General features: G+C 45.2%; 3 protein-coding genes across 5 annotated transcripts in view; all 3 read right to left on the bottom strand.

Annotated features, from left to right (window-relative positions):
- Nucleotides 1-246: 246 nt before the first annotated feature.
- Nucleotides 247-6,068, bottom strand: fam167ab (family with sequence similarity 167 member Ab). Its single transcript, XM_084700315.1, has 3 exons — nucleotides 5,889-6,068; nucleotides 1,837-2,574; nucleotides 247-958 (listed from the first exon to the last, which is right to left on the bottom strand). Exons 2-3 carry the CDS (start codon nucleotides 2,224-2,226, stop codon nucleotides 695-697), a joined length of 654 nt encoding a protein of 217 aa, XP_084556441.1. The 5' UTR covers nucleotides 2,227-2,574; nucleotides 5,889-6,068; the 3' UTR covers nucleotides 247-694.
- Nucleotides 6,069-7,008: 940 nt separating this feature from the next.
- On the bottom strand, nucleotides 7,009-13,457 carry lca5 (lebercilin LCA5). 2 transcript variants are annotated; one of them, XM_084700814.1, is made up of 9 exons: nucleotides 13,115-13,457; nucleotides 11,785-12,183; nucleotides 11,312-11,541; nucleotides 10,929-11,234; nucleotides 10,070-10,207; nucleotides 9,836-9,932; nucleotides 9,481-9,617; nucleotides 9,032-9,194; nucleotides 7,009-8,826 (listed from the first exon to the last, which is right to left on the bottom strand). In XM_084700814.1, exons 2-9 carry the CDS (start codon nucleotides 12,158-12,160, stop codon nucleotides 7,934-7,936), a joined length of 2,340 nt encoding a protein of 779 aa, XP_084556940.1. In that variant the 5' UTR covers nucleotides 12,161-12,183; nucleotides 13,115-13,457; the 3' UTR covers nucleotides 7,009-7,933. The 2 variants fall into 2 exon arrangements, with proteins under 2 accessions (XP_084556940.1, XP_084556939.1); XM_084700813.1 differs by having other exon boundaries at nucleotides 11,785-12,197.
- Nucleotides 13,458-13,989: 532 nt separating this feature from the next.
- The window catches only part of eva1aa (eva-1 homolog A, regulator of programmed cell death a), a 58,777-nt gene continuing 52,411 nt past the window's right edge, over nucleotides 13,990-20,355 (bottom strand). For both annotated transcript variants that reach the window (XM_084700800.1, XM_084700801.1), the window contains 2 exons: nucleotides 17,888-18,079; nucleotides 13,990-16,257 (listed from right to left, as the gene is read on the bottom strand). In XM_084700800.1, coding sequence (XP_084556926.1) covers nucleotides 15,878-16,257; nucleotides 17,888-18,079 — 572 coding nt within the window. In that variant the 3' untranslated portion in view covers nucleotides 13,990-15,877. The remainder of the gene's footprint in view (nucleotides 16,258-17,887; nucleotides 18,080-20,355) is intronic.

Below are 20,355 nucleotides of genomic sequence, written 5' to 3' on the forward strand. Positions count from 1 at the left end.
AGGAGATACCCTTTCCAAATCTTCTAAGGGCGTAAGTTTGTGAAAGACCCAGAGAAACACAAATATCCGACAAGGCGAAATCCAGGACAATTTTGGAATCCCTGCCTGACGCATTTTTTAGGTCTCGAAAAGACCCTGTTACTGTACAGTAGAGGTAACATGAAGTAACATGTACTGTTTTACAATTAATCTAGAATTCATGATTATTAGTCAAAAAAATCACAAAGTAAAATATGAGGATATAAAGATTTAATATAATATAATTTGACCATAATACTTTTAATTTCAATTTAATTCTAAATCAATATTAAGCATACTTTGAGCAAACAATACTATCTCATCTTCCCCAAATGATTTTGTATTGTATGAGACAATATTAAGGCATAATTGTACAAACACAGAACACATTAGTTTTTTCAGAAATATAATCTACAATCATTAAGATGCTAGCAAAATCAGGATTGGCTACAGAGGATGGGTTTGTAAGGGCCATCACCGCACCACATACTAGACACCCCAGCGTAAGCAGGCAAAGAATGAACCAAAGTTGTGCTAAAGTACAAATGTCCATATAGGTTCTAGCACCCAAGTTCACTTTCAGGTCAAGAAAAGCCTTGAAAGAGCCGTTTGAGACTAAGGCTAATGCTAGCAAAGCTAAACACGGCGGAGCTAACGCTAGAAGACCTAATGATAGTTAGCAGAGTGAGAACCGGCGGGAGTTGATGTTCATCTTGGTGACACCGATGAGGCGCAGCGGTGCAGAAAGACCAAAGCCCGGCGTGACGGGACAGTCGCACAGAAGATCGGACAGCTCATCACGCTCCTCCAGGCCAAAGGTGGCATCGTTGAGCATGCGGCGGTGCAAGTGGCATGTCTGCTCAATCTTCAGCTTGTTGATGTCACTGCGGAGACGCATGAGTTGCCTGGCCAACTGCTGGTCCTGTAGACGCATCTCTATCTGGAAGGGTGAAAAGAGGCAGTGAGACAATGAGCAGGGGCCCCGCTGAAAATGTTGGGCCCCATGAAGAGTTTGCAATTTGGGCCTCCGGTCACCCTCTTTTAAAAACAATTTAAGAGCAGTTGGCGTTCAATCTGTCAGAGATTGTGAGTTTCAAGTCAAGTTTCTGTATTTACTCAAGTTCTGTGTTAACACCAATCCAATTATAATAAGATAGCACCATTAAGGGATGCATTTGGAGTTGATCTTTCTACTGCCATCCTTTGGTGTGAGAAAATCCCCAAAGAAAATTCACAGCATGATATCCACAAACATCCCTTTCAGCCTAAAGACTCTTTATCATTTATTCTCACGTCTAATGTCTTTGTGCTAATGTTTGTGGCCACATACTGGGCAAAGCTTTGGCCTCTCTGTGAAGGGCCCCTCATTGCGTGCTCAGAAGAGACAGTCAGAGCATGCTTACTGGGAAGATAAGCAACATAATTGTGCGAAGTAAAACTGATTACTGTTGCAGAATCTGTGTATGAAGAGCTCACACTTTCCTGCCAATAATCACTTCCACTCACTTAAACTTGAATGTCTGTTTTCCAGTTCATTGCGATGTAACAATAAAGATTTGGATATTGCTTCCATTGTTAAGAGCTAATTTGCTAACTAACTAGGGATGGTGTTTTTTTTCATGCAGCCTTAATGAACACATCATTAACTGGAAGCTGAAGTAAAAGCATGATTACAGTACCTGTCTTCGATCTGCAAGACAATGGACTGTATGTCTACATACATTTTCAAAATGACATATTTATGCAACACAAGTATTCTGGAGTCTGGATAGTAATGACATGGATTGAAGATAGAGCAACAATGTGTTTTGGTCTCACCAGCTCTTTCCTCAGCCAGATAATCGCCTCATCAATGTTTTCGAACCCCTTCAGCGGTCCAGAGGGGAGACTGTGCTCTGTCTGACCCGAGCTCAGGTCCGTCTCTTTGGGCTTGTCCTGCCTTGAGGAGTCCTCCACGTCCGGTCCAAGCTGCTCCTGCGGTACAACAGAGCTCCTGGCGCTCTGAGCCTCTAACCGGGATTTCCACTCCAGGTAGGATGGCCTCCGGGTCTCCAGCCTCAGTTTCTCTGTCAAGGCCTTCAATGTCCCCAGGTGGTCATCTGAGGTGGAACACACTTCCTCCTGGTTCTCCTCTTCCTTGTCCTCCTCTTCCTGGACCGGGTCACAGGCACTGTCCACCTTTATCTGAAGAACTGGACAGACCTCCATGGCCAATCTAGTGAACGATAGATAAACCTTGCAAGAGAAGCTGGAGTCAAGAGGAATGGTCCAATGATGTGTTCCTCATTTGCGGCCTGTTTGATGTGTTAAGTGTATTGGGAAATTGATTGTTGCCTGTGTGTTGTTGATACATATGCGTTTGAGAAAGAGAAATGGACAAGAAGTGTATGTTAATGTATGATTCTAGCTCTGTGCTGATGTAGTCATTTGGGGAACAATGAGGCAGGTGTCTTCTGGAATCTTCCTCAAAAACTTCAATGAGTGATTCCTCTTCAAAGCCTGCTGAAAGTTTTTTTTGTGGATGACAAAGTCCTTAGCTGGCTGATCTGCAAAACCCTAAAAGTCAGACATATCAGATGAATCACACACGTTGTATAAAAGGTTTGTATAATGCAGCTGAAAAGATAAGGCTGTGTCTAGCATTTATTTTGTGTGTGACAGAACACAACCTGACACTTGCCAACACTGGTCAAGCTCACCCTTTCTGTGTTTGTTAAATAGGGTCTACTTTTAAATGTGGTAACATCTACACATCTGTTATTCTTGGGAATTGTTTGTTAATATTACCATGATTACTATTACCAAGTATGGACATTTTTATATCATTGGTCTAGATGTATTTGCTGTTATGTGTGTAACATGCCATCAATACAGATTCAGTGCACTAAGTCTTTTAAATCTACTCGCACCTCTCTGAGCTTACCCCCAATAATTAGATGTCCAACCACAAAGGCCTTAGATCAGCACTCTCTGAAATAGGCTACATCCCCTGTCTTCCTATGGATTATCACTCAAAATGGGAGTGCGTGTGTGAAGGAAAGGGGGGGGTGTTTCCATAGCAACAGAGCACTCTTAAGTGAGTCAGCGCTTTTCAGCTATCCTCACTGGTGGTAAGATAATACAGGAACTGCGCTGCTAAAGGGGCATCAGGGACTCAGACTGACCTATGACTCGACAGCATACATTCATGTTAAGGAGTTTAGGGGTGTTTTTATTCCATTATGACATACCATTAGTGTGTTCTTATGGGTTCTTCAGGATTGTGGGTACATCATGCTTCAGGTACAACCTAGCTAAGCAATGAGGGTAATGCAGGTAGCTTTAATGAAACTGTTGTACCTCATCCAAAATATATAATTGAGGGGGACTGGATTGCCTCATAAGAATTACACAACCATCCCATAATTACATTTTGTCCCTCACTATTAGTGTTCCCCATTCCCCCGCACCCACAATCCATCATTATGGACAGCAAGACTGAAATTATTCGACCCAGCATCCAATAGAAGGTTGTGCTCCTGAACATTCTTATTTATGAAGAGGGCATGATAGGTAGACACAGTGGAGGAGTGACTGCAGAACTGTGGGGCACCGAGGGACTGCAGGGGAATGAAGAGAGATGCACATTGGCTATAGAAAGAGGTCTGGAGCGACAGTTCTTCTGTTTTCAAAAGGTGGGCTGAATGAAAATGATGGAGAAGCACTGCTGTAGTGGGACAGACCGACAAGGGCCGGGTTTCCCAGATTCGTTAAGAAGCTCTTAACGCCAATATATTTTTCTAGAACGCTCTTAGAACGTTCTTAAGAAGCTCTTAGCGTTAAGAGCTTCTTAACAAATTTGGGAAACCCGGCCTTGGATGCTGGTCAAAGGTGATCCACTGTTACCATGGGATCACTGTCTGAGTTTACTACCTGACCATGGTTACATTACATCAATCCAGACACATATCTCCACCTCTAAAAATACACCCACTTGACGATTGCATTTCAAACACTTCCCTCACATCCCTGTGACCCTCAGGAGTATTACTATGACTGCTTGTCTCTCAATGCTAAAACGTTGCCTGGACCTATCTTTATGCAATCTTTTGTGGTTAGGATAAATGAAGGATCTTAGATTAATACTGGTCCACAGTGAGATGCATTATAGCTGGACGACATCAGAATAATGGAAAAATACTAGGTCATCCATTTTCAAAGACCAGCCCTGAGATAAAGATACACTGTAAGGGGTAGTATTTGTTGTAGTAAAGAGGGACAGGGCTAGGAGGATGAAAGTTGCGTGTGTGTGTGTGTGTGTGGGGGGGGGTGACGACTCACAACAATGGTGAACAAAAGGCCTTTTACCCCTGTTGTTAGTAGTAGGAACTGAACTGTTAGACATGCAAAGATCTCATACATATATGGATGGTCATTGTTCATATAATTTGCATGTAGCCTCAATTTAGCATCTCTTTTACAGAACAATAGGGGAGACTGCAAAGGCAAAAAAAAAAATGAATAAAGATATGCATTTGTAGTAATTTACTCTACACATGGTGTATACTTTAGTTAGTTAAGTAATTTTACTTACAGCTGGCAGCAAAACTGCTAAACATTTATACACTGACTTCTTGTGTCTAACGGCACAACATTTCCAGGGGCCAATTTTAATTGAGTGAAAGTATACTTGGGTGAATAGAACAGTGTTCCCTTCAGAGAAAGAAAACACGGGCATATCTGCAAAATATAATTTCCTGAATATTAAACGGCGTCTTAGGGGGAAGCACAATAACTCAGTAGAGAGAAAATGATCCCTGTGTCGCCATTAGCTGAATTTCCCTTTGGCATGGTGGTAAAGTGAAGGAGAGCCAGCCTTCACCACATTGCAATCTGTGTTTCATAGTGACTGAATAGAGCAATATTTGATTGCTCGGCAACATCCAACTGCAGCAGCATGGTTGGTTGCTGTGCCAATAAAATCAATTTTGTGGTGTTCAGTATGACATGCCACATCTGGTCTGGCCAAAAAATGAAGTCTGGCTTAATTTCTATCTGGTGAACAGCAGTGAGTGTCTACGCAAGAAACACAGTGTCCTCAGTGGAGCTACAGTCACACAGTGCCTGTCCAAGACACCCAGCAGGAAAGCCTTTGTCCAAGATGTCTTACCAACTTAGAGATGCTTGCATTGACAATTCTAGTTTTCACATCATGGAGGGTGAGGATTATTGTGATTATAGTGTTTGACACAGAACAATGTAGTTCAATTGATGTGGGGGCAGAGCAAAAATAACTTTTGAGAGACATGCAAATGCAGGCAAAAGTCCAAGACAGACTTGCAACAAACAGTTTGTTTGACGGACAGGAGAAGAGTTAAACCATAAAGTACCAAACTATTGTAGTTGGCATACTTGACAAGTCAACGTAATGATGTAAACATTTAAATTGTTTCTCATTGCTCATCTTTACAGGCTTATAGCCTACTGTCCAAAGATATTGTTAAAAACGAATGTGTAATCCAAGCAAGGCAGCCATACACCCATACACAGGCGCATGTTGCTATTTCAAATAGAAAGGGCTTTTTTGAGGCGCACTAATTACTTTGCCATAGGCATGTGTTCTGTCTCGAGTTTGTCATGTAGGCTAACCTATGCTTTTAATCCAAACTGCCTGTTCTGACCACATACAAACTGACAATTTGAGTATAGTAAAACGGACCATTTCACCCTTTTCTACCAGCATATAAACATGCTGTTACTGTTCTTATGAATCTCATTGTAACACGATTTACTGAGTAAAACCCTATACGCACTACACTATAAACTTCTGAGCGACGCTCCAGTTAGTCGTCACTTGGAATAACAGCCTAATTCACACTGCTTGAACATACCTGTTTGTTCTCCGTAATGCGCTGTCAAATCAGGTCCGTCGCGGGCTAATTGAAACTATTGAGTAGCACCTGAAGTAAGCCTATACTTGACAGTCTAGCAATTATTCTTCAGCAGATTCCCGCTGCAGCTTCCCCGATACACTTGTTTTTTGAATGGTTAGCAGCATCGGAGGAGGGGCAGTCTGAGTTGCGTCAGGTTTTGGTTGCCTAGAGACACCTCAGGAATCCAAGTCAAGTCTCTATCCCAAAATCGGATATCGCAGCAATTGCGCCCCAGTCTGTCAGGAACAGGCAAACAGTCTCTGTTATTTATTTTATTCACTCACAATGAATGGCATTTTGTTCAGGAATAATGATACAAAAATAAGATGGAGACAAAACAAGAATAAAATGTCAATGTGTCCCAGCCCTCCAGAATCGTAGCCAACAGTAGCCTAGGGGCCTATTGGCACTGATAACCTTCTTTATTTATAGGTTTATTCTATTTCCAATAATAAAACTTTATAAATAAACAGAAGCTGTTATAATGGGCTGGTATAGTTAATATTAGGCTATGCAATGATTATCGAAAAGTTACAAATATTGCAGACACGCTAGCCTAATTAGTGAGGTTTGTTTTGGGTCGGCTCCTAAACTGTGGTTGTTTATGATAATCAAGGCATTTTTAACTGGGGTGTAGGCCTATCCCTAAACTTATCAGAAGCAGCAAGGAGCAGCAGATGACGCTGTTGTTTCACAACGGTCTCTAAGTAGACCTACACAGGGGTTAAGTGTATTATGACACTGGACTGGTGTAAGAAATGTAGGAATATTCTGTTAACTCCTGTGACCAGATTAACAGAAACATTCATTAAACATTGGTCCTAACCTATCCTGAATATGTTATATAAAATGTAGGCTATATAATATTAAACCTAAGTCAGGCCTACAACATGATCTTCATGACAAAAAATATCGACGCTGGTAATACACAGGCCTAAAAGAGAATATGGATATAACCATTTTAAAGTGTTTGGCATGGTGTAGCCTACCTTGTTTCCCGAAAAACAGCCAAGCTCAGGGTCTTTTAAAAGTCTCAGATTCAGTTTGTCTTTTGGCAACACACAGTCACAGTAAGAACTTTCCACCATATTCCATTTTTATACTCCAATAAGACATCACATGAATAAAACAAAGTATAAATGCTATAAAACACTCTCCTAATACTACTCAACTCATAATTCAAAACCGCATCGCAAAAAAAACGAGATTTACATAATGACTAAGTATACATTATTGTCGCCAGCTAAAATGTGTTATAATAAATAACATTTGGAAGGATTGTTACTATGCACCCAACTGTAGACTGCAATGGAATATAGGACTAAAATAACATACATTCACATACTAGCTTTCTTAGACAAATAGCTATTTCAAATTTCAAACAAATTACAGTTAAACATGAAAATATATTAAAAAAACACACATTTTCTTTTGGGGGGCATACAGGTGATTTCAAATCCTGTAACTTTGACCTCGCTGTAGTTTTCACATGCACAAAATTAACATCTGCCTCAGTCATTTTACCTGAGTAAATGCCAAATATCAACTGAGTTGTAAAATATCAAGAGACTATATTTGATTTTAACACAGAAACTCATGGTACACAAAAACATTGTCATTTGAAGGATAAGGGCCTACTGTATATATAAAACCATATTGCGACAGTCTACAGCGCAACAGTGGTCATTGTCTCTATGGATACCACTCAGTTGCTGAAGGAAGTACCATAGGATCAGTGCAGTTTATACAACTAAAGGAAGGAAAATTGAAGTCTGTTTTATTTCCCCTGATAAGACACAGTGTTGGTGGAATGTTTAGATAATGTGGTGAAAGGAGGAATGGATCAGGATAATCAGCTTGTCATTAGAACAGGATTTATCTGCAATGACAGTTTAAGTGATTCAGTGAAGTGCTTCTTTTGTGGACATCATCAGGAGCAAGTGGTGACAAGAAGACACTTCCTCTTCAACTAGTCAATTAAAAGCATAGTTCTCAAGAGCCAATCAGAGCGTGAGTTCCTCTATGTCGTCGTCAAACGAGGGTATGGCTCGGACGGTGGGCCGGCTCTCGGCAATGTGCAGGCTAGTAAGTAGAGGGGGTGGGGGCACAGCGGGGCGGGGGGACTCAGGGTCAAAGAGGAACAGCCCGTCCTTCTTATTGCGTCCAGCAGTGGAGTTGGGGGTACTGTTGAGGACATCCATCTTACTGGAGGAAGTTGGCGGGGCCAAGGGATGGGTCGAAGATGGCGGTCCAAACAGCTGTTGCATCAGGCTGGACTTCCGTCCCGTACCCCATACCTCCTCTTTCTCGGATCCCCCAAAGCTAATATCCGCCCCCCCCAGGTGGGCGTCCTTCTCCTCTTTGGGAGAAGGAGGGGGGAAGCCTGGGCCTCGAGGGGCGGGGCGACCAAAGGAGGGGGCGTAGCTGCCAAAAGCCAAGTCGTCTGTTGATGGTTGAGCCCTCACCCCTCTCCTCCCCACCCCGGTCAATATTCCCCCCTCCCCCTCTCCTCCTCCTCTTTGTTTCCCACCCTCCTTGCTCCCACCCCCACGGAGACCCCCCGTCTCTTCCGGTTCTGTAAAGCTGAAGATGGATTGGTTCTGGTTCCGTGGCTCTGAGTACCGGGGTGGGGAACGCACCACGGACCCAGAGGACTCATCGGGGTCTGTGTCGGAGAACAAGCGTGGGGGCGGTTGGTTCTGCTGGTCAATCTCACGCAGCTTGGCCAATAGCTGCTCCTTCCTGCGACGCTCCTCCTCTGCCACCTGTTGACGAGCTATAGCCTCCTGGTTCCGCCTTTCAACCTCTTCCTGTACCAGGCCACGCCTCCTGTTTTCTTCTTCTTTCAAGTTCCTTTGCTTCCTGTGTTCTTCGTCCTTCTCCCAGCCTAGAGTTTCTACATAGAGAGAAAAGTAGTAAAAGTAGCAGAAAGTAAAACACCAGGAGGCAAAGGCAAGTTTACTTTCAGATTCATTACTGAGACCAGATGACCCTCTTAACCACCTAATCTCCCCCTAACCACAAGGTTGCAGGAAGCACCATGTGGGTGGTTTGGATAACTGCTTATTGACCATGAGGGTTGACCGCTTGGAAGGGCTTACCTTCTCTCAGTCGTCTGGCCTTCTCATCCAGCAAGTTCTCCTTCCTGTCGCTCTTCAGTTCCTCCTTCTCATTTTCCTTGGATCTCTTCCTCTGCTGGTCTCGCTCCTCTTTCTTCTTCTTCTCCTGTGTCACCGGGGGTCTCCTGTCTGTCTCATCAAGTTCCTGAAGAGAGGGCCAGGAAGAGTGCAAGAGAAAGAAGGACACATCATTTCTTTTGAACAATACTGTCATTGAAGAAAACAGACTCATTATTGAGCTGTGATTGTGCTTTATGCTACGCAGTGTATATCAATCTTATGTTTTAGATAGAACCAGTCAACATCGTAGAATGTAAGGGAAAGCTGTTGGAGTCGAATGGGCTCCACAGCTCCACTAATCGTTTTGTATTAAGAGCAGGTGACTTGATTCTGGTGAATCAGAGTGGGCGCAGTGAGTTGGAGACGCCTGCCTTGAGAGAAAGGTAGTCGTCAGGTGCCTGTCCGCTGTACTCGTTGCAGTCGGTGATGGCGGGGGGTGGGGAGGGGAAATCCAAACTCAGCTTCCTGTCTTCTGTCTGAACTGCCTTCGTGCTGGTTCTGTTGGGAGCTGGAGTGCACACGTAACAATGTTATTCTCTCTCACACCCCCCCCCGCCTATACACACACACACACACACACACACACTGTCTCACACATACACACACCCACTGTCTCACACATACACACTCGTAAACAGGCACATACTTCATCACTCTCAAAACAATCCGTGCATTTCCTCTCTTTTTCTCCCACACAGGACAGAGGAGCACAGGCGATGACGTCACCTTTCTTCCTGGTGCTGTTGTCAGGGTCTTTCCTGGACGAAGGCTTCAGCATGCGGTTAGCATAGATGTTCATGGTGTCCAGCTCCCTCTCCTTCTCCTGGGATGGTCGGGGCCAGCATCAGAGCACGGGTGAGGGGCTTTGAGTGTGTGTTTGCTTGCTTGCATGTCTGCGCACATGTAAATGTAACTGTGTTTATGTGTGTGTACAGCATGCGTGTGTGTGTGTGTGTTTACCTTGAGCTTGTTGCTGAGGCGTTCCAGCTCCTCCTGCAGGCTCCTTACCTCCTCCTGGGAGCTCAGGGTCTTCTTCCTCTCTGCTGCCAGCTGCCTCTGGTAGCTACTGCTGCTTAGCTCCATGCTGCGCTCCAGATCCTTCACACACACACACACAGATGCATGTGCACACACAGACAGATGCATACAAACATATGTACGGTGACAAAGAAAAAGTGAAAACCCTTTGTTTCACTTACCTGCTAATGTGTGTCTCAGATTCAGGGTACTGGTATTGACACTTTGGACCCCTTAGGTCAGGCTAAGAGGATGTGTTTGTGTGTTCGGAGTCAATCGTCCAACAGTGAACTCATGTGACCTTCAACTGCAGACACATCCTATTGGTTGTAACCCAGGGAAACTAGCTATGTGTATCCTGAGAGGGCTCAGGAGAAATATCCAGTCACATTGTTGTCTCTCTGGAGCTTATTAATGACCTGTATATCACTGTATCTATATGTCTTGGCTACATACAGTTACTGAGTATATAATAGTAATAGCTATACATTGTACAAAGGATACAAAATCGGTAAAATTCTCAACAAGGACTTTGGACTCACATCCCATCAATCTTACATTCTAAATATAGATTGTCTTGGCCTACAAGGAAGCTAAAATAATTTGTCCCACATCTATAAATTGGTTGAACACTGACATTTACTCAGACTTCATGAAGCAGAACCTTGGTCCACCAGAGGACCTAAAATACTCCTAACCTTGTTCTTCTTCTGTTTAAACCTCCTCAGCCAGGTTCAAACACTCCCATTCACACACTCTCTAACTGCCAGATCAGCCAAACTGGTACCCAAACACGACCTACCTTAATCTTGCATTCGTTCTCCAGGGTGTTGGCCTTCTCCTGCTCCAGCCTGCGGCTCAGCTCCTCCCTGGGTCCTAGCTCCCGCTGCTCTGCCAGCTTCCTCAGCCTCCCCACGGCTGCCTGGCTCCTCTGGAGCTGCTCCTGCGCCTCCTTCAGACTGCGCTCCGCTGCACGCTCCCTCTCCTGCGCCCGCCGCAGACGCTCCCGCAGGGCCTGCGTCTCGCCGGAGTGGCGGGTGAGAAGCTGCGAGATCTCGCTCTCCGTGTCGTCGTAGCGCTGCAGGGCCTTCTCCTGACGCTGCTGGAGCTGTGGGGGGAGGGACAGGTCAGAGGTCACCTGTCTGAGGTTTCTAACCCCTCGCTAGGACGGGCCTGGGTTCTGACCTGTCTCAGGACCCGGTTCTCTTTCTGCAGCTCGTCGGTGCGCAGCTGCAGCTCAGACAGGGCGTTGCGTAGCTCGTTGATCTTCAGCAGCCGGGCGGACAGCATGCGCTTGGTCACCAGGTCCAGGTCCTTGGGAGGGGCCATAGCAGAGTCTTTGCTTTGGGAGCGTAGGCCCCATCTCTGCTGCTGGAGACCCCCCCTCTGTGGCCGAGACAGGACTCGACGGACACCTGGGGGGGTTGGAGATTTGAAAGAAGGGTGTAGGAGAGGGCCGAACAAGGGGATTGGAGGGCGGAGACAGAGAGAAGAAAAGAGAGGAGAGGAAAGGAGGGTATAGAAGAAGGCAGGTTAGAGAAGTGTGCGTCTGACAGCGGGACTGAAGGAAGAAGAAGAGGGGGTATGGGAGTGTGTGTGTGCCTCTATACAGGTTGTTGTCAGACGCTGTGTGTGTGTGTGTGCGTGCGTGTGCAGACCTGTTTTGTAGATGGGGCTGCTGGAGACCCTCTTGGCGGGCACTCCTCGGCGTGGCCCCGGTGAGGGGGTGCGGGAATACGGTGAGAGCGTGCGCTCTGATGGCGACATATTCTCGTAGTCCTCAGAGTAAAACGATTGGCTGCTTCTCCGGTGCTCTCCGTCAGCCCTCCGGTCCTGGTGTGGACCCGGGGGTCGAGTCCTCGTCCTGGCCCGGTCACTGGCACAGCTTTTCCCATCCTGGTCCCTTCGGCATTTGTCCCGTTTACGGCTTCGGAACGATGTCTCGGAGAGTTCCCCAGTGCTCCGCTGGGACTGGCGGCTTGGGTTGGCGTCGCGGTTGGCGTCCACGGAACACGGTCTGCTTTCTGATTCCATGTTGTCCTCGTGGGCCCGGAGTGCTGCGTAACCGGATCTGTCATTAGATCAGACAATGGAGGTAACACAGTCATTGCCTTTATTAAGAAATTCCAAAAATAGAACATTGAGTTTCAGTCTATACTAATACTTGTGACACGCACAGGATTGGATGGATTTACGGGGTGGGTTAGTTTAGTTGTGAGCTGAAAGAACCATATCAACCAATGTAAGAAGAAAGTATGTGGTGAACTTATTGTGTTTCCCCGGTCACTAAGAGACGACCATATCAGGTGGAAAGTTCAATAAGGTATGATTGCATGATACCTGCCCTTTACTCTCTGCCTTCACAATCCACAGATAATGTGCAGGGTTGCTTCTCAAATTCAACCTTTCCATTGTGACTTTGAACAAGGCATAGTACCGAACCGACCAACCTTATAAAGCCGCTCTTTGGCGGCTGATTCATTTAAATTAAGTATCACATATTATTAACTTCTATACCCTAACCCATCAACATAAAACATATTTGTAATCAATAAACAGCAATAACCATCGTGTTATCATTTTGATAGTTGAGCACTCTGGAGTAAACATAATACATCTAGCCTAGATACCATGTCAATTATTGCCTATCTGGGATTAAGCTGCCGTCTGTTCTTGACAGGCTCAGCTACGAAGCTGCCTTTACAACAGACCCAAAACTCAGTATGTCACCCAAACCACTACAAAGCATACTTTTTTCTCACTATACTTTTAGCTAGCGAATTAAGTAACTTGCTAATAGGCGCACAGCAAGCACGGATCGAAATAGTAAACGTTGCTGTTAATTTTGATACAGTACTCTCACACATTTGTTTGTAGCAGGCACTGTACTGGTCAATGCTACCTGTGCAAACGAACTCTATGTTTTTAGCATCCAAGAAGGCAACGCGTGATTGCTACCTTGACGGATAGGGGTCATTGATATCTTACCAGCTTGTCAGTTTCTGATCTCCATGACGTGTCCCCTTCAGAGTGATCTTTCACACGAACTAGCGAATGTATTCGAAATTCAAATACAGTACAGTATTAGACTAGTACGTCCAAGTGCTGTCTGAAAAGCTACAGCTTTTCTTATGCTGCTTAGCTCACTAGCTAATCCTGAACAGCAGCGACCCTAACATTGGCTAGCTAACTACATATTGACCCTCCCTTTCCGCCAATATGTAGCCACTCTATTCACGATATACAATTATCTGCCTTCTAATTTTCCGATACAAAATAGCAGTATTACCACCACAGAAACCTTGGTAGGGCTGGCTATCTCTTCCGTGCCCACGCCTTGTGTCATAATGACGCTGTACCATGGCAACCGTGACTGTGTAGTTCCGCTTTGGCGCCAGGGAGTTGCGCTGTAACCACCTGTTGCATTCGATTCTTCATCACACTAAAACCAGTTTTCTGTTAATCCAATAATTGACCATGAACAAATAACCCATAATTTTATCATTACCCATATCAGCCTACTGAATATGCTAAATGTGAATTATTCCTGGCCAGTGGGTCTCATTTCAAGATGGTAACATGGTCAATAGTGAGTTTAAATCTAAATCAACATGGTCGGATGATAGTGAAAGAAAGGAACTCAACATTTTGAATAACTCCTTAAAGTGTATCATTTTTGTCAGTTTAAAATTACACAACCATCACAAACTTGTCATGTGTTGTTTATCTTTGATCTTTTTCATGTTTTACCACTAGATGGGGCTACATGACCCTAATATGATGTGTAGTGTTTTATCATTCAGACGTGGTTTCCAGAATACAAAAGAAGTTAACACCAAAAGAAAATCCAGACAAGTTCAACATTTAATTTCAACATGGTTTATTTGAAGCACAGGAGTCAAATTTTGGTCTCACTCACCAGCTATTGGCATATTATATAATCCCATTCAAACTGAAACACAAAACCTCAATAGTAATTCCATTCATGGGAGGCAGTATGAGAGTGGCGTAGATAAACCTTATTGCCCTCTGTTCTCAACTCTTCTCTCAGCCAAGACAATCCCACACTTCTCAGGAAAACTGAGGGTTGAATCCAGTGCAGTGCAACACAACTGGATGTATAATAGCTTATATGACAACATGATGACAGGGAGCTATGGTGTCCTGTGAGGGTCAATAATATAGTCTTCTGATGACCACATAACTTTTACAGGGCGCATCTACTGGTACCCAGTTGGCATGATCTGGTAATATGTTTTTCCATTCCTGCAAGATAACAAGTGCAATGTTTGACAAAGCCATCGGCAAAATGATACTACTTAAAAAACAAGCCCATTTGGCAGAGTGGACACATACTGAACACACCACACACATCCATAAACACACAAAGCACGCATGTACACATGCTCTCCCACGCACACATAAACAGTCACACGCACACACACGCACACAGACACACACACTCAAAACCAGACCAGAACAAACTGACTCATAAGTTAATTAACTATTGATAGCTTGACAAATTTATGGACTCTAATTGACATTGTTTCCTAGCTGGATAAGGCACTGCACTGTGCATAAAATAACATATCAAAAATAAGCTTAATCACTAGACCTCTTTGAGGCTTTTGCTTAATGTTTGCTTATCTTCTTATAAACGCTGACACATCTGTAACGATGGACTGATCCCCTTCTTAGGAAACAAGACAACGACCAGACACATTATCACTAGGGTTGGGTCCCTGAGGTGCCAGACAAGAATCGCAACAACAGTATAAAAATATCTCATTATGACCATAAAGGAAGAAAAAAAAACACAACAAAAATACAAAACAACGATAAAAACTATTAAATATTATAAAATAGATTTCATAAGGGTTGAGATGAATTCCAAAAACAACAACTTGTGGTTCAAAAGTTCCAAAGTCAGCATGGTTGAACCATGGTTATCTACTAGGATTGTCTGCAACATCAGCGTCAGTCTGTCCGGCTGTCCGGTTATTTCATCCTACCGTATGATTTCATTAAGTACTCTTCAAAACTCTTCTGTGTCTGAATACTGGAGGGTGTGTTATTGTTAAGCAAAGCTGCAAGATCTTTCTAGTCTGTAAATGTTGTTCAGCTCTCAGTATAAGTATGTACTGAAATAAGGTGGTGTATTCAGTCAGCTTTCAGTCTGCCCCGCTCTGCTCGGGTCTGCGGAAGGTACCTCTGCTTCCAGAAGGTTTAGTTAGGGTTGATGGCAGTGCATTGAATGACCCTTCACCTCTGCCTTAACCAATGAGGAGCAGGCTTCTGGCCAAGCTTACCAGACGGAGGGGGGAGGAGCTTATATCCACAATAAAAACACAGAGAGGTCTTGATAATAGGAACCACACAACACTGACAGACAGGTAGACTGACACACACACAGAAAAGCAGAAAGACACACAACAGACAGGCAGACAGACAGACAGACAGACACACACACACACACACACACACACACACACACACACACACACACACACACACACACACACACACACACACACACAGCCAGACATATTCTGCTCCCAAGTGTGGTTCCACCCCTTGTGGTTCTCAGCGGTCCAGGGCCCTGTCCTAGACCCCATCGGTCCTTCCATGGTCCATGTTTGCATTTGCACGCCTAAGCATATCAAGTAACAAGAGCTCTGTCATCGACCGCTTCCCCTGCCGTCCCCCCGTGGTCCATCTGTGGCCCATTTGCGGTCCTTCTGCGGTTCCACCTCAGTAGTAGCGGTTGAGGCTGCGCGTCCCGGGGATGTCGGGCTGTCCGTTCATCCAGATCTCTCGTATGATCCTCTCCCTCTCCTCCAGCCGCTGCGCCCGTTCCAGCTCCTCCGCCGACGTGAACACGTTCATGTTGAGCGTGCGCTCGAATCGCCGGTGCCTCCGTGCCGACAGGTCCGAGGTGGTGTCCCAGTCCGAGTCGGAGTCGCTGGAGTCGGAGGACGAGTCGGTGGGCCTCGCTCGCTTTTTGGCGGGCGGCCGTTTGCGAGGCTGACAGTCGGTGCGACAGGAGATCTGGACCACCAGGGCGAAGAGGGTGAGGAAGAGACCCAAACACACCCCGCAGACGAAGAACAGGGCAGCTCTCTCCGGGTGATCTAGAGAGAGGCAAAGAGAGGGAGAGAGAGAGAGAATGAGAAAGGGAGAGACGAAGAGAGAGAGAGAGATGGAAAGAGAGAGAAAGAGGTGGAGAGAGGGGGAAGAGGTGGAGGTTTCAAAAGAGAAGTAGGAAGAGATGGAGAAAGACCCACAATGAGAGATCTTATTTAAAAAACGAAATGATTCATCTGGTAAAAGTAAATGCACTCAACCCCCTTATGCAACTCAGTGGAAAGCATGAAAGTGAAACATCCTTCATTTGGACTCAGCCAGGCCTGTCAGGTCTGCACTGCAGGCTAATGCTGGCTCTCATGCCCCACCTTCACAGTGTCATAGTAAGTGTTCACAGTCAGCCATGGATTACAATGCCAGCTCCAACCACAGTTCCCATGTCCACTGGGAATGTGTGTGTTATCAGGGACAATGGTGCTTCTATTAGAGGAGAGATTCTCAGCCTGATAGAGGTCGCACACCAACGCTCCCTCACGTAATCTCTGGCGTATCATGACGCTGTTTCCAGTCCCCTGTGCTTGTGTTTGTTTGTGCTCAGCGGAGGCTGTTGCAGAGTGAACTGGCCAGCCCCCACGGCTGTGTACAGTACTGTGTAGTGTGTGAGTGTGTAGTGTATGAGTGTGTTTATTGAAATGTGTGTGCTGTATGTGAGGTTATTCCTCCATGCAGTAAGTGGGTTTATTTATTTTTCCAGAGTGGGAGGTAAAGCAACAGGAAAGACTCATCTCTCTCTCTCTCTCTCTCTCTCTCTCTCTCTCTCTCTCTCTCTCTCTCTCTCTCTCTGTCTCTCTCTCTCTCTCTCTCTCTCTCTCTCTCTCTCTCTCTCTCTCTCTCTCTCTCACCCTCTCTCTCTCTCTCTCTCTCTCTCTCTCTCTCCACGCTCTCTCTCTGCTTGTGTTTTAGCAGCTGGCTGGAGCAGGTAAAGAATTGGGATGGACGTATGGACGTAATGTGTTTGTTTGACCACGTGTGTGTGTATATGTATGTGTGTGTGTGTAACCACATGTATGTGTATGGGTTTCAGTGTGTGTTTTAGTGTGGGATATCTCTCTTCCACATCTGCATTCCTCCAGTCAGTACAATGTTTATCCACCTCTCCCTCACAGACAGGGGGGTCTGAGTTTGGGCACCCTATCCTGACCAGACCTGCAATGTTCTACCACCCACAACTCTCCCACCACCAGTTTAGATCAGAAGTGTTGTACCACCCTCAACTATGTAATATGATCTCTAGAACCTGCTTTGAAGGTGTGTTACACAACCTCATGGTCTTACCTGCTATGAAGGTGTGTTACACAACCTCATGGTCTTACCTGCTATGAAGGTGTGTTACATAGTCTCATGGTCTTACCTGCTATGAAGGTGTGTTACATAGTCTCATGGTCTTACCTGCTATGAAGGTGTGTTACATAGTCTCAAGGTCTTACCTGCTATGAAGGTGTGTTACATAGTCTCATGGTCTTACCTGCTATGAAGGTGTGTTACATAGTCTCATGGTCTTACCTGCTATGAAGGTGTGTTACATAGTCTCATGGTCTTACCTGCTATGAAGGTGTGTTACATAGTCTCATGGTCTTACCTGCTATGAAGGTGTGTTACATAGTCTCATGGTCTTACCTGCTATGAAGGTGTATGCTGCCAGGGCGTTGCTGATGAGAGCCATTCTTGAGCTGCCGGCTGTGGTGTTGATGACGGGGTGCATGTCTGGGGAGCGGGGGGGGCTCTCTTCCTCGCCTCCTCCTCCTCCTCCTGCAGAAGTCTTCTCCTCCTCAGAGTAGGAGCCAGACTCCCTCCCTCTCTTCTTCTTTCCTGGAAGAGAAACAGCAGCTGGATGAGATGCAGTGTACTACGACATCAACATTTCCTTGAACACTGCAGTGTTTACAGTGTTCATTCATACCAGCGGGAATGAAGATAAGACTTGGTCACCTACACTGTTATCAGACGCTGTTATCTGAGACCGTGTCTGAAACAGCACAAGTACCACACAACTCTGATTTACCAGGCTGCACATGTTATGTTTTAGTGCTTCATGTTTCACTTCCAGTAAAGCTGCTGTGAGTCATTTATGGTGAAGAGAACGGTAAAGTGATGCATCAGGATTACAGTCACAAACTGGATTCCAGAGACTGAGACTGACTTCCTTAGGGACTGCCCCCCCACCCCCACATACATGGGCTGTGTTTGACACACAATAGTATATCTGGACCAGCACACACACACACACACAAATCATGATCTTATCATTTAATCTGATTCTGTCAAGATCTTTCTGACTCAGGAAACACTCAACATCCACATGAAGAACTTTAGAACGTTTCAACTTCCGAAAAACCTTCACGTCTGACTTTGACAAAACAGTTTGACAGCTAATCTGGCCATTTCATCTACATGTTTTAGATATGGGGTTTCTTTCAATGTTTACACTCCAGCTTGTGTGTGCTGTGGACTCTCCCATAAGGAGCAGCAGGGAAGGAGGCAGCATGGGGTTCAGATTAGACCAGTCCAGGTGGTGAGGAGTCTGGACTGGGTTCAGATTAGACCAGTCCAGATGTTTAGGAATCAGCACTGGGTTCAGATTAGACCAGTCCTGATGGTGAGGAGTCTAGCTAGACTGGGTTCAGATTAGACCAGTCCTGATGGTGAGGAGTCTAGACTGGGTTCAGATTAGACCAGTCCTGATGGTGAGGAGTCTAGACTGGGTTCAGATTAGACCAGTCCTGATGGTGAGGAGTCTGGTGTAGGGGGCTCTGGGTCTCACTTGCAGTAACCACTCCTACCAGATAGATAGAGTAAACACATATAAACACTGTAGGCCTCGGTAAAGTGCCTGAGTGTCCTGTTTGTGTGTGTGTGTTTGTGTTGTATATGTTTACTTCAACGTGTTTGTGTCTGTGTGTCTATATCTGTGTCTACATTTGAGTGTGTGTTTGCGTTTATATATTTGTGTGTGTGAGGAGGAGTGTGTGCACAGCTGTCACACACACTTGGGACCTGTAATTGCAGGAGCAGCAAGGTGTGTCAGCCTTTATCTGATACATGCAGTTTAAAGTGGAACTGTTGACTGAGGGGATAAATGTTTCCACCTGGACTGACTACTGTCGTGGCACACATCGGCTAGCATTTAGCCTCCTTTGCCTTGCTCTCATAAAGACAGATGGACGACTCAGATAGAATGCGGGTAAATGGATCGGTCAAACAGAGATATCGGATCGTTTTATGAGGATCCATGGAACATGTTCTTAGTTTGTCCCTGTAGTCTAGATGAGATTATAAAACAGCAACAGGAAATGAGACAGATGAAAAGATTGTGTGATTTACAGTGAATGGAAAAGGCGGCAGGGGTCCAGAAACGTTGTGTTCTCAGTCCTCTCTCCATGGTCTCTCCTCTGCTGGGATGGAAACAGAGTTTTCCAGATGGACCGAGTGAGAGAGGTACTGCACGACTGGAAGTAAAGTCATTCATGTGTGAAGGACTGTCAGCACAACAGACACTCCTCTTCCTCCTCTTCTGTTCTGTTCTCTCTCTCATCTCTCTATCTCCCTAATCTGTGCCGGGCGAGTAGGCCTACACAGAGAGTCATTAGTGTGTCTGGAATATAGCCATCCTTCTTCATGAATGATGCTTTGTTTGTGTTTCATCCTTGGTGGTTTCTCTTCTCGTTCCCACTCTCTATCCCTCTCGTTGACTCTCTCTCTCTCTCTCTCTCTCCCTCCATCCCTGTTTCTTTCTCTCTGTGTCCCTTCGACTCTCTTCCTGCCTGAGTCCTGGCAAGTTACACAAGTATTTGTCAATATAGCAAAGATGTTCATCGCTCATTGTCATGCTCTTTGTTCACTAATGATATTTGATTAAGAACAGTACCTAAATCAGCTCATGGGCGACTGTGTCTGTGTGTGTGTGTGTGTGTGTGTGTGTTTGAATGAGTGTGTATGCAGGTGTACTTTGTCTGAATACTGTGTCTGAATGTCTGAGTGTCTGTGTGTGTCACAGTATGTGTATGTGTGTGTGTGTGTATGTAGGGTATTCACCTGGTACTGTGTCAGGGGTTATGAGTGTGTGTGTGTGTGTGTGTGTGTAGGGT

The sequence above is a fragment of the Hypomesus nipponensis genome, chromosome 6 (genome assembly GCF_054491055.1).
Source record: "Hypomesus nipponensis isolate SF chromosome 6, ASM5449105v1, whole genome shotgun sequence".
Lineage (NCBI taxonomy): Eukaryota > Metazoa > Chordata > Actinopteri > Osmeriformes > Osmeridae > Hypomesus > Hypomesus nipponensis.